The sequence below is a fragment of the Lagopus muta genome, chromosome Z (assembly GCF_023343835.1).
Source record: "Lagopus muta isolate bLagMut1 chromosome Z, bLagMut1 primary, whole genome shotgun sequence".
NCBI classification, from domain to species: Eukaryota; Metazoa; Chordata; class Aves; order Galliformes; family Phasianidae; genus Lagopus; species Lagopus muta.
The window spans coordinates 2,888,957-2,902,056 of NC_064472.1; the positions used below are offsets into that span (position 1 = coordinate 2,888,957).

General features: G+C 43.3%; 1 protein-coding gene across 1 annotated transcript in view; it reads left to right on the forward strand.

Moving 5' to 3' along the window:
• The window catches only part of LOXHD1 (lipoxygenase homology PLAT domains 1), a 124,101-nt gene that overhangs the window by 20,885 nt on the left and 90,116 nt on the right, over positions 1 to 13,100 (forward strand). Inside the window, exons 4-5 of the mRNA XM_048931717.1 lie at positions 349 to 533; positions 11,589 to 11,687. Of these exons, the coding sequence (XP_048787674.1) occupies positions 349 to 533; positions 11,589 to 11,687 (284 nt within the window). The remainder of the gene's footprint in view (positions 1 to 348; positions 534 to 11,588; positions 11,688 to 13,100) is intronic.

Below are 13,100 nucleotides of genomic sequence, written 5' to 3' on the forward strand. Positions count from 1 at the left end.
CTGGAGAGTCTTGTGTTTGAGGCACGCAGTAGAAGGTGGATGATTGTATTTACTAAATGAACTGTGATGAATGCAGCTGTGTCTATGGGTGCATCTTTTTGCCAATAATAGCTTACCTGTGCACATGTGACTCTGTGCTTGCATACATATAGAAGGCTGTTATTTGAAAAGTAATCTGTAAAGGCCCATCAGTTTTACAGAACACTGTGGATAGTATAAGAAGGTATAAGAAGGCATTTTGTGTACTTTAGCCTTGCCTATAAAATATTTCAAAAAATGGTAGCACTAGTGCCCAGTCTTAAGGAAAATACCAAATCCAGGCCCTCAGACAGATTATTCTTCCTCTAGGATTGAGCATGATAACACTGGACTGAACGCAGGCTGGTTCCTGGATCGTGTCATCGTGACTGACATGAACAGACCTCACCTCCGTTTTTACTTCCCTTGCAACAACTGGCTGAGCAAGGAGGATGGGGATGGGCTGTATGTCAGGGACCTCATTGGAAGCCTGAATCCTATGGATGTGCCCAAAAGTAAGTGTTTCTCAGAAAAAATATGTTTTCTGGTGCTGTGCTGGAAGGCACAGTGTTGCTTTCAGATTACTTCAGCCATATAATAAGTAATCTCGCGTTTAAAGACAATTTAAATTTTTCTTAGTCAGTGGAGAGGGAAATAATAGGAAGATGCCTCCAGAGCATAATTTCTTCCTCCAGCATTATGTTTGACATCTCAGAGTGGGATTCATCACTGTTTGGAGAAGCTCCTCTTGTTAGCTGAGTGCAGAAGGATCCGTGATGCGTGCTTTAAATTAGACTCAATGTGTGCAGATGGGTGGGTGGCATCCTGCCCCAGAATGTGGAACCAATACAGGTGTGTCTTATCAGAAGAAGCAGGGTGGTTACAATCCTATAGTTGAGGTTCAGTGTTTCCATGCTCTGGTGATGACCCACCAAAAATTTCCATAAATAAGCCAACACTCTCACTGCAATTCTACACCAGTTTGCCAAACGTGTATGACATCCATATTGAACTCATGCCTGTTTTTCAGAGTGATTTTAAGCTAATGATGTTGAAACAAAGCCAGGGCAGCTTGAAAACCAGACAAGTGCTCCTAAATTGATATCAGCGTGTAGGCCATGTGGTGATGTGCAGTGCATGTAACATGAGTGGGAAGGTGATCGAGATATGGAAGTGAAGCCAGCAAATCAGCCTCAGGTGGGATGTCAGCAGTTTATCTTCAAGTGTTAATGAGCCAACCAAGTTTATTTCCCTGCTGACCTCACCAGTGCAATGTGTCTTTCCGGGAGCTTAATACTGGGCGTAGAAAATGAAGTACACCCACCATTAGACACAAGCCTGAGGAAACAGAGGGGTGTAAATCAGTGGAAATGAGGGGGAAATTGGGTTTTTGTTAGTATCACATCTTTCTGAGAATTAGTAGTAGGGCTGCCAAACCTGTCTAGTATTAAATGTGGAGGTTGGCAGCCATGCCTGCGGCAGGGGGTTGGAGCTTGATGATCCTTGGGGTCCTTTCTTACCCAAACCATTCTGATTCTATGATTCTTACGCTAGCTTTGTCAACAGGACCACTTGGCTTTTATTTTAGAAAGTGAAAATTTTGTTAATTTATTGATATACACGGTGGCACTGTTTGTCCCTGAATTGTTAAATGATTTACCTCTGCTAAGTTGTGTTCATCCACAGCAGCTTCAGTGTTGAAATGTAAGCGCAAAAGGCTTCATGTGAGTTAGCATACAGAAATAAGACATACTGACAAGAAATGTATGTGGTAGCATTTTGTAGATGCAGACCTCTCTAGGGCGAATGCCACAGGGGAATGAGATAATGTCTGGAGATGTTCTGCCAAAAACTCACCCAGTGACTGTGGGACTGAGCACACTGAAGTGCTTCATTGCTCTTTTATCCACTCAGTGCACGAAGATGAAGAGCTCAGGGTATACTGGGTGGGGATGGAGGAGCCTGGAGAAGGTAATGGATGAGTCAAAAGCAACTCACAGTTAAAGAGAGGTTCTCTCGAGAAGGAAGTCGACTACTCAATCTTAATAGATCTCTAAATGACAACAACAATCTCTCTGAATTTATTACTGCTCCTGCCTGGGAGAGCTGATTCAAACGAATGCATGTGATTTCCTCCATCCTGCTCAACACCTATCTCTCGACAGGAACAGATTTGAGGGGTAAACGCTCAGCTGGTAAAAATCAGTGCTGCTTCCATAAACTTGCTGGAACAACTTTGTGGCTCAGCAGCTGAAAAGCCATTCCCAAACACACGCTCTTCTGGAGGAGTTGCTTTGAGTTATGGATCAGCTGCTAGCCCTTGTTCCAGGATGTCCAGGAAAGTACGAATAAGATTGCTCCTTGCCTTAAGGGTATGAAAGAAGAGATTCGAGCAGGCATTTGTCAGAAATACATCTGTTCTTGTCACCTTTGTCAGAGAATGCCACTTTTGATCGCCGCAGCCTAGGAGCTCCGCAGCTGCCATGCAAACACAGGGAGCTGGGCTGAGGCCAGGGGCGCGGGTGAAGGGCTGGACGCCATCCAGGCTGCAGGTCTGGGTCTGTAAGAGGAGAGGGATAGCTCTGCTATCTCAGGTTGCAGCTCCCCTTGAACCATAATTAATGAAAGATAAACATTTCCAGCCTGCTGAGGTGAACCGTCAGCTGCAAACGTAAATTCATTTGAATTCATTTGGCTCTTTCTGAGTCCAGAAAAGTCTCTGAAATGAGACTGTGATGTGATTTTCTCCATACGTACAAGTGATTTGCCCTAAATTTTATTTTATTTATTTATTTTTTTCTTTCTAATGAATTTAACAGTTGGATTTTTTCTTTGAGTATTCATATTTTCTAGGCTACTAGGCAAATGAACAATTATGTGGTTTGGTGATTTTATGTTCTTGTAGAGTAAGACTGATTGCTCCCTCTTAAGCCTGTGTTCTTATTAGCAGCATTCACTGCTGTGCTCTTTAACTTTCTGGCCACGTCTCTTCACTCCTATTTCCCTTATTTCTTCAGTCTGGAATATTTTGGTGGTAACCAAACAAGTTTTCTCTGTGTCCCCTCTCTCCTACAACATCTTCAGCTTTTGATCTTCTCCTGGAGAGCTTTCATGTCTTTGTTACAAGGATTTACCTTCCTTCCTTGAGCCAGAGGTCACTGCTGCGATGTGTAAATTTTATTCGATTTGTGTGGGATGCAGACTGGAGAAAACTGTTGTGACATATTCTATTGAGTTTCTGTTTTGTTCTATGGAGAGTTCATGTCTGAATTGGACTGCTGGTGCTTGGACCAAACCCTGCAAGTCACCAGGAGGCTCAGCCTTGTTGAGGAGTAGAGGCCAACCAGAGAATCCCTGTAGTGCTGTCAATATTGAAGAGGTTAATTTAAATAATAATATGAATTATTAAAAAGCCAAAAAATAAAAATGTTCCCCCTAGATTGTCAACATAAAATTGAAAAAAAAAAATGGACAAAAAAGTAACATGGAGTTCTTTTCGAAATCCAAAGAGAGTTACAGTGGAAGGAGAAAGACTGGGTGATTACAGACAGCTGAGTGACTGTATTTGTTGAACTGGATAAAATGACTCCTGTCAAGTTCCCCATTGAATGCCATGCATTTCTGAAGGAGAACACGTTACATTTTAAGTGCTCCTTCCTGAATGGCCCTCTGTTTCCTGTATTCACATCCGTGGCATCGTATACCCACGGTCCCTTGACAGTGATGGTGTCACAGATTCTTATTTACCCAGCAGCTGCTACTGGCAGCCTGGATTAATTTACATTGCAGGTATTAATTACAAGGAAGGGCTATTGTTCAGCCTCATGCTGCTTCACTTGGCTTTATGAAACCTCAGGTTTCAAACTTCAGGTTTGTATGGCTGTGGCTGAGTCTTAATGCAAGGGATTGGCAGAAAACTGATTACAGGTGATGTTTTTTATCTGAATGTTGTGGTTTCTGGATCACTCTGAGGGTGTCTAATGTCCTGCTCAATTGGTGGGGGAGGAGGGCATAAATCATGGCTTGTAGCTGCATAGTAAGAACTGCTGACCCAATGAAGTGCAAAAGCAAATGCAATGAAAGGGAACTTCTACTCACTTGGTCCTTAAAGCCATACAGAAGATAACAAATACCTGAAAATGAATCCAGATTTCTGTGCCATTGCGATTTGTGCTGATCTTACAAATTTTGGTCAAGTCTAACCAATATGGCTGTTGTAGATGAGGTTCAGAGTGAAGGACTGACTTCCAGCTGGCTGTTTGGCCACCAGAACTCTAAAATAGTATAAGATTGGCCATGATGGGATGTAGACATGCATGAGATGTTAGTTCATGCCAAACTATTCCGATGTTGTATATTCACAACAGGATAGAGCCACGTATGTGACATCACTCTGTAATGTTCCTTGCTCTGTTAGATAGCGATAGCATCCTTTTCTGGCTGAAGTTTAACCTTATTTTGCCTCGTTCTAATGAATGTGTTTGCAAACAAGGTGCTGTGCAGCACCTCCTCTGAGGAGAGTCAAAATACATTGCACACCCACACCTTGAGATGGGAACTTCCAACAAAGTTTCACTGCATTTGATTTTCCCATTCTTAAAAGTATCAAGCATTTGTCAACAATCTTCCATAATTGTTATTGTGTGAAAAAATGGATCACAAGCCCAGACTAGATGTGTCTGGGTTAAGTCCACGTGGTCTTATGCCGGCAGACATGAGTTTTTCTCCTCGCTGTGGCAAGAACCATCTTTGAACCACAAGGCTGGCGATTCTGCTCTGATTTATGGTTGCTTTATGGTGCCTCAGAGATGACACCCTTCACGGATACAACCTAGGGGATAGTGGCACATTGAAGGCCACATCGATCAGCTGGGAATTAAGTCCGGTAATGGCATGTTAGTGATGGAACATGCTCATGTTGTGCGTGCTGAGAGTAGTCTCAGTTTTACAGAATGAGAAGATGCTTATTACACTTACAAATGAGGGAAGTTCAGCCGATTGACTTGCAGGCCAGCCCTCATCTACTAGTCTTTCATGATTTTCTTTGACTCCCTGCTCTGTACTCATCTGTGGCAGAGTCAGTGAGATTACCCAAGGGTGGCTGTATTCGTGGTGTGTCAGTGGAGAACACCATGGGCAGAGAGAAGCAAAGAGCAGTTTCCTTAAAATAAAAATAAGAAAGTGTGCACACAAAGCAGCAGCCTGTGCTGGACTTCTCTGCCTGGTGTGCTTTCAAGAACACTTCTGTGAACACACGTAGAGCTAACATGACCTAGATATTTTCTCCAAGGCTATTAGATCCATGAGGACCTAGACTCATATATTTGGGTAATGTAAGCTGTTTTATTTTGCCTTCTGCAAAGGAGGCTTATCTTAAGAATCCAGGGTTCATTGTCCAGAGTTTTAATGCTGACTGTCATGGAATCATAGAACCATAGAATCATAGAATTGCTTGGGTCGGAAGGATCCTCAAGGATCATTAAACTCCAACCTCCCAACCTTCGTATCTAATACTGTTCTGAATACTCATGAGGGCCTGATGCAGTTGAGGAAACACTTGGGCAATGGATATTGATGCACGTTTGATTTTGAGTCAGTAGCTAAATCCTTCCTGATGGGATACACACGTGCCTGAGGGCTGGACTGGATCAGGCTGGACTAAAGCTGTAGCCAATATTTCTCAGTGATGTACTCTAGCCAGAAGTTCTGATAAGAAGCAAGGTTTGGGATGGAAGACTGCAGTAGGTGGTATCCCATGGATCCTTATTTCATAAAGCACCATGCCTAGAGAGTGAGAATGGTCCTCCTCCTATTATTATCTCTTGGTCAGGGTTCAAAATGAGCTGTCAGATTTTGGAAACATGCATAATCAGGAAAGCCAAAGGATTATTTCTCAGAGTGGGGAAAGGGGAAGTGAAATATTAATAAGTGTTACCAGCTCATCAAAACTCATCTTTATTTGCACTGAGAACTGGAACTGTGCAATCAGAACAGGGAAATGCAGCTCAATGTATTTATGAAATAAATATGAATTGTTTACTTTTGAGTAATGGAACACATGCACTGTACTAAGGATCAAACTTTGCTGCACGCTGAGATATTCAATAAACGACCTTTGTAGAGGAAATCATACATTTTAGTTCCCAATTGATATCTCTGGGAGATCATGTTATCTGTTTCCCCCTACAATCCCCAAAGGAAACCATTTAGTCTAATGTGAATTTTATTCTCCCTGCAGACTTCACCCTTTTCATACCCTTAAGTCACCACACCTAGAACAAATCAGCTGTGACCTCTTTCCCTGTAATGTATATTTTGCATGTTGTTTTACCTCTGAAATTGGACAAGGATAATGAGAAATCAAAATGTTGGAAATGAAAAGAAACACTGGTAACTTATAAACCACCGGGAAGACAAGGTGCAAGGAGCTTGGACATAGGAAGCAAATAGAGATTTGTAGTTTACATAAAGATCTCATATTTCAAGGGAAAAAAAGCTTGGAAAAGAGTGAGAAATCACTATGTGTGGCTTGTATGTAGATATATATGTAGCCAACACAAAGCAGTGCAGCACAGCTGTGAAGATGGGCATAATTTTCACGGGCTGTGTCTATGTACCGTAATTATGTAAACATTGTGAAACAGAATCACCATATTTAAAAATATAAGTTATACCAAACAAGGCTGAAGTACAATGAGGATAATAAGATTTTGAACAATCCTGTAAAACTATTTTACTCTTCATTCCGAACAAAAACATTTAAAACAAATGTTTTTTTTTCAGTGATTTCCATAAATCTGAATAGAGCAGGTCTGGGGAAGTCTGGAAGTAGATGCCTCTTTTGTGAAATGTCTGTGGGTTTTTTTTAATGGGCTCTCACACTGGGGCTGTGCTAATGAAAAATAATGGGAAATCTTTGTGAATTAGATGAGTAAAGTCCTACATGCTGCTGTCACAAGGTGAGCTGCCCTTTGCTGAGCGCCATGACTGCAACTAAACTGCTATTGTCTCTGGAGTGAGGTCATTTAAAGCTCACTTCAAAAGGCCATCATCACTTTGAAGCCACAGTAGGAACATCAGTTTAGCATATCCTACAAGCAAAGGCTCCTGCATGTGGTAGATTGCTTCTCAGAGGCTTTGCAGGAGGATGAGCTGGGCTGAATCCTAATGATTAACTGTTCTGATACGTGCTTTGATTTCATATTAGAGCCACACAAAATGGGGCTGAACTTTGTAATCTGTGGGCTGGATAGGGAGAAGAAGCACTGTGTTCCTTACAGGAGGTGCACCGGGCAGCGACTGGGGATAATGGAATATTCAGCAGAGCAAATGCTCATTTCCTTTCCCTTGTGTTATTCCTCCTCCGGTAGCAGCAATAATCTCTGCTTCTAAAGAGTGTGGCTTTAGAGAGCTCTTCTGAGACTATCAAAATGCTGACCCAGGGTCACACCAACCTCTCAGAATCCTGCTGCCTCTATTGATGTGCACCCAGCACTATTCAAAGGCTCTTCAGCATTCCTTCCTGCTGACACCGTGGGCTGTTTGGGTGCTGATGACCAAAAGCAATGCAAATGCCAAAAAAGTATGCACTTCAAATCTGCGCACAGTCTGAATTTCCAGTTTGAGCCCTCATTTGAAGGAGCTGCTCACCACCACTGAATTGCTGGACTGGGGAAAAAATCATCCTTACCTGTGTGCAGGTCACTTTCTGTAACAGTGGTCCATGATGTGGGACAGGTAATGACTGGTGAGCATCTCTGCACCCTATTTCTCAGGGGTGGCTTTAGGTTCTCATCATGCTTTGTTCTCTGCCATTATTTCTTGGGCCCTTATTTATGTTGTAGGGAGGTAAAGGCATGTATTCTTGTCTGCAGTGTTCATATGAAGACAGCACGGTGGGATATGTAATGCAAAAAGGCATCTCTTTTCAAAGGTAGTCCAAGAAGAGGTGGTGTTGGCTTGGTGCAGGTGGGCTCTCTCCCACATCAGAAGAGAAAGAAAACCAAATTCTTGCTCTGAACGAAGCAGGCTGGGAGGCCACAGGCTGAGCACCTAAGCATAATCTGACCTTTCAAGGTTGCTCTGACCAGCTGTCACCGAGGAACACATTGTCAGCAGTGGTATGAAGTAGTTCCCACTTTGACAAGTCAGTGCTTTCCATCAAAAAGTGGTTTTGTCAGACCGTTAGTCTGGGCTGGAGCAACTGACTTGAGCTGACAGCAAAGAACTGAGGCATATGGGATGTTCAACCTCTTTCCTGAGCTCGTGCAAAAAGATTGTGGCAGGCTCCAGTTGAAACTGCGTGCCCTCCAGCAGCAATTCTTTTTGCTTTTCATGCAATCCAGTAATACATTTCTTTAGTAGAAGCAATCCAGGGACAGTAGAGTTGCCTCTGCCCTACCTGTTTCCTTTGAAATCTGCGTGCTCACTGCTCAGCAGCACAGGCTGGATCTTAAACATTGCCACCCTGGGGAGTGCTGTGAAAACAGAAAGATAATTGCTAGAAGTTGCCTTATGAGAAAAATCCATCACTGCCCATAACTTAGTTTGCTGCTTTTGACCCTGTGTGTCTTATGTCTGAGAGCTGTAGCATTTCTTGGTTGTTGGATGCTCACCTGCTCCATGATGGGTCATGCACAAGGAAGGGAGGCAGGGACATATAGCAGAGAGTTCCCTGGGCCCTGCAGGAGGTGATAACTCCAGATAATGAAGCACAGTCTGGTTTGTTTCTCTGCCTAAATCTGATTCTTCTGCTGCTACAAATTCATCAGCTTATGCATCAATGCCCTGCCTAGTGCCCCTGGTCATTTTAGCCACAAGATTTCCTTAGGCAACTGCATCCTATGGTGCTTTCTGTGACTATGATACTCTATTGCTAAATAAACAACATTAACAGCTGAATACCCCATGGCTGAATAGTCAGCTGCAGTTTTCAGTTGGAAGGATTTGGCTGGGATGCCTCATAGAATGGCTTGTATCGGAAGGGACCTTAAAGACCATCCAATTCCAGCCCCCACTTTCCGTGGTCACAGGTAGGGGAGAGAATGAGTGACAGCACTTGGAAGTGGTGGGGCTGGATAAGAAGATGCTGGGTGCAGTCTGCATCCTTGGGATGTAGGGGGCAGTGGGACCAGCCTGGGTACACCAGGAGGGGTGCAGCCCCATGCCCTTCCTCCCATAGGAGCACTGCTAGGAGTACAACACTGCTCCACTCTCCTTCACAAAAATTAAACCCCACAGCTCCAACTGGAAAGAGCCCAGATCCAGCCCACAGTGCAGCATTCATCTCCCCCTTAACTGCTGAAAGCTGTGTCTGAGTTGATTAGTAACAGACAAGCTGCTTGACTATCACACCTCTGCTAAATTAATGTAGTGAAGTCATATCAGTACCACCCCACTGCTTCCCAGAGATGGCAGCCTGGAAACACTTCCAAATGCTCTGTGTGTGTCTGCGTGTTGGCTGGGAGGTGTCAGGGGAGCAGGACTGTCCTTAACTGAGCAGGGACCCCATAGAGATAAGGAATGTGCTGTAACCATACAGGACATCACAATTCTGTGTTGCAATGGGAAGAGGCAGCAGAATATATCTGCTGGTCTTGCTTCTAAATTTTTGCTATTTTCCACTTGGCATCTTGCAGTTCGTATCTCTAAAGCTACTAATTTTGTTCCAGGAAATCTTCTTTGTGCTGTGCTGCAGCGAGCATGCACTGCTAAATGGAATCAGCTTCAGCAGCTGTACACCAGCATTTCGCATGTTCCCAGTGCTAGGAGAAGCATTCAGAAAAAAACAACAAAAATATCCAGGCAACATCTTGATCTCAGTTCTGCAGATGAACTCAGAGCTATGTATTGAGATTAAAAAAAGCCAAGAGGGTATTTTTGAAAAGATGATATTACTGTTTGAAATAACTCATGATGAAGGGCTTGCAGAGTAGGGAGAGAAATCCACCTATGCTTGAAATGAAGGGTGCTTGACTTCAGCCAGAGCTGCAATGAGAGCCTTTTTCTGCATGCTGCCAGCCACTGAATGCTTTCTGTCTCTGTGAGATACAGCGTCGCTTTCCATTTAAATTTGTACCTTCTCAGTGCAATTCTGCAAGATGTTCTGATGTACGAAGCACAGAAGGACTCCCGAGCAGGATGAAGTGCTCTTCTCTGCTTTAGCTGAGGCTTGAATTGCTGAGAGATGGAGAGAGTGGTGGCAAAAATTCAGTATGGCTCAGTGCAATCCTGCTTGTGTTCTGCTGATGAAGGAGCTAAAACTAGTCCTGAACATGGAGCTGCGAGGGGCAGGGATGGGGGCTGGTGTGAGTGCAGTTTTGGAGCTGGGAACATACATTATATGATGACATTGTGTATCTCAGATTTGAAATACAGCAATGTTGGAAGGCTTTTCAAGGCTTGGATGTGACCAAGGACTTCATCACGCTTTTGCTTGAAGATCTTCTGTACTTTTACAGAAACTGCACAAAGTGCCCTTTGTACCACGTCTTTGGGCATTGTTACTGATTGATCTTTGTTGTCTTGCTCTCTACCTGTCCCCCTTGATGCTCTGCATGTGTTTCAATATCCTTTTGGTCTCTTCTTAAGAGGCTTAAAGACTAATCCTACAAGTTGTCTTAGCATCAGCCACTGTGCTTGCCCTTCTATTGCTCCCTTTATCCCATAGGGCTCTTCTGTCTGGAAAGCAATGGAAAATTAATCAGTAAGATAAAATTACATAGTATAAAGTGCGGACCAAATCTTCTTGAAAATTGCTGTCTGTGATTGAAGATCCCAATGTACAATGGGTGACTCTTTGTGGGAGTCATTTAGTGGCCAAATGGGAGCTGTAAATTACATCTCAATTCTCAGTTAACGCAGATTAACCCCTTTGGTGTTGGCATATTTCTAGCAGGTTGTTAGAACTCTGTGAACTGAGGCAAAAGAGTTAAAGAAGAATATTGAGGCATTGAGGCTTCCCTTGTCTGGGGCAGTTTTGTCCTCCTTCTTGTTATTTAGTACTTACTGCACTTTTATCATTATTGTTCTATTTGTAATGTCAGCTCAATTTTTACCCTTTTCAGAGTGCATTCATTTAACCATAAAGGGTTCAGCTCTGAGCTTGAGCAGATGGCTGGCTCTATAACTCATCAATGTTTTGAAAAAGTGAGGCTGGTTTGTAGGCCTGGGGTCGTCCAATGGCTGTGTACCAACATCAGAATGAGTTCCTTCCTTGCACTTTCATCTCACCCATTTCAACTTTTGGTTTGGGGTTCAGGAATTGAGTGATCTCTGCCTCCTGCCCTGGGCAATGGATACACAAAATATTAGAGTTCTGCACCTATGTCCATGAGCATTGTCATAGACAGGGTATCTACCTATGGATTTTATTTCTCTTGAGGAGAAGAGGAAAATGTTTTGAGACTAAGTGCTCAGAATCCAGGAGCAGAGATTCAAATGCACTTTCAAAATAGTGCAGCACAGCCTGATCTTTTTTTGTTTGTTTGTTTGTTTGTTTTATTTGTACTCTCATGATTTTTGGCTATTTTGTTATTAATTTGTCTGGATTTCTGCCTCTCTCCTTGCAGTCAACAAATACGTGGTCCGAGTTTTCACGGGCGAAGTCAGCGGCAGTGGAACAGATGCAGATGTCTTCATTAATATCTTCGGAGAGAAAGGAGACACAGGTATTCAAATGCAAATCATTTCCTAAAATACCTCTTCCTGCTCTGCAGGCCTGCGATCTGCACAACGCACAGCAGCAATCTGGCAAATGCAGAATGATTTGGCTGAGTGCAAAGCACAGCACATGGCCTTGTGAGTGCTGCAGTTCCTTACATCCACAGCTCCTGAAAGCTGTTGTGGCTGGGCTGTGAACACGGCTGTGGTTCCTATCACTGAAAAAAAAAGCCACCCAAACCTTGGGAAAACACACCACCAGTATAAACCAGTGTGATGAGCACCAGACTGCTGAGGGACCCTGCGTCAGTCAACGTGCTATTGATACTGCATGCAATGCTCAGTGTCACGGGAGTAGGCATGGATTGGGCTGCATACTGGGTCCATCTGAGTCCATCTGTTCTCACCCAGAGATGGGGATCAGGGTTACTTCCCCAGGTGACTTTTGAAGATCTCCAGGAAGGAGATTTCACAGCCTCTTGGGTCTGTGTCTTTCCTCTGGCCCTGGGAGGATGATATTGCCCTTTTCATGTGGAACAGGTTGTGTCTGAACTTGTACAGACATTTATAAATATAATTTAACCAAGGTTTGTATTAGCTGGTTTTAAGTTATTGATGGTAGTTTTTTGTTTGTTTGTATGTTTTCAATGTAGATGGCATTACAACAGTGGCCCAGAAAATCAAATTTAGTTTTTTCAGTCTTTTTAATTGAATGGTAGTAAGAGAAGTGCCCAGACCAAATTCTGTCTCACACTATGGAGAAGAACAGGTGGAAACTCCTGGAGACAGCTAACAAACATTCTCTCTCTTCTGTACATCACATATCCTGTCAAAGTCAAGAAGTAATGATGTGATGCCTGCCAAGTGTCCTTGAGCAGATTATGAAACCTAGTGGGGAGGGCTCACTTCTGATTAACTCTCCAGACAGTTGCAAGGAGATCCATCTGATCTCACCAGAGACATCTGAAAGTGGGTGTGTAAATCTCAGACAGTTGTCCAGGCACTGTGTAAAACCTGCACAGAAGGGCAACACCCCCTAGAAGTGATTCATCCCCTCCCCAGGTGAGTGGGATGCACAAATTCAGCAGGTTGCCCCCAGGCAGACCCAACCCTCACACGACAGCATGGGAACAGTGCTGGCTGCAATTTTGGTCAGTGCTTTAATATTTTTCGTACAGGAAAGCTCCTATGAGATCTGGAAAAGCCAATATCCCATGTCAGGTGCTAATAAGAAAATAAATCCTTCCTGCGTGATGCAGCAAAAAATCTCACGTCCTATAAATCTGCAGCTAGTGGCCAAACCTGTTTTAAACAGATTTTGGTGGTTAGGAAAAGAAGATATAAAGGCCATCTAGAAATATATTTCCAAAAACTCTGGATGCTCTAAATAACTGTGACATTAGGGTGAAAATCCTGGTCTT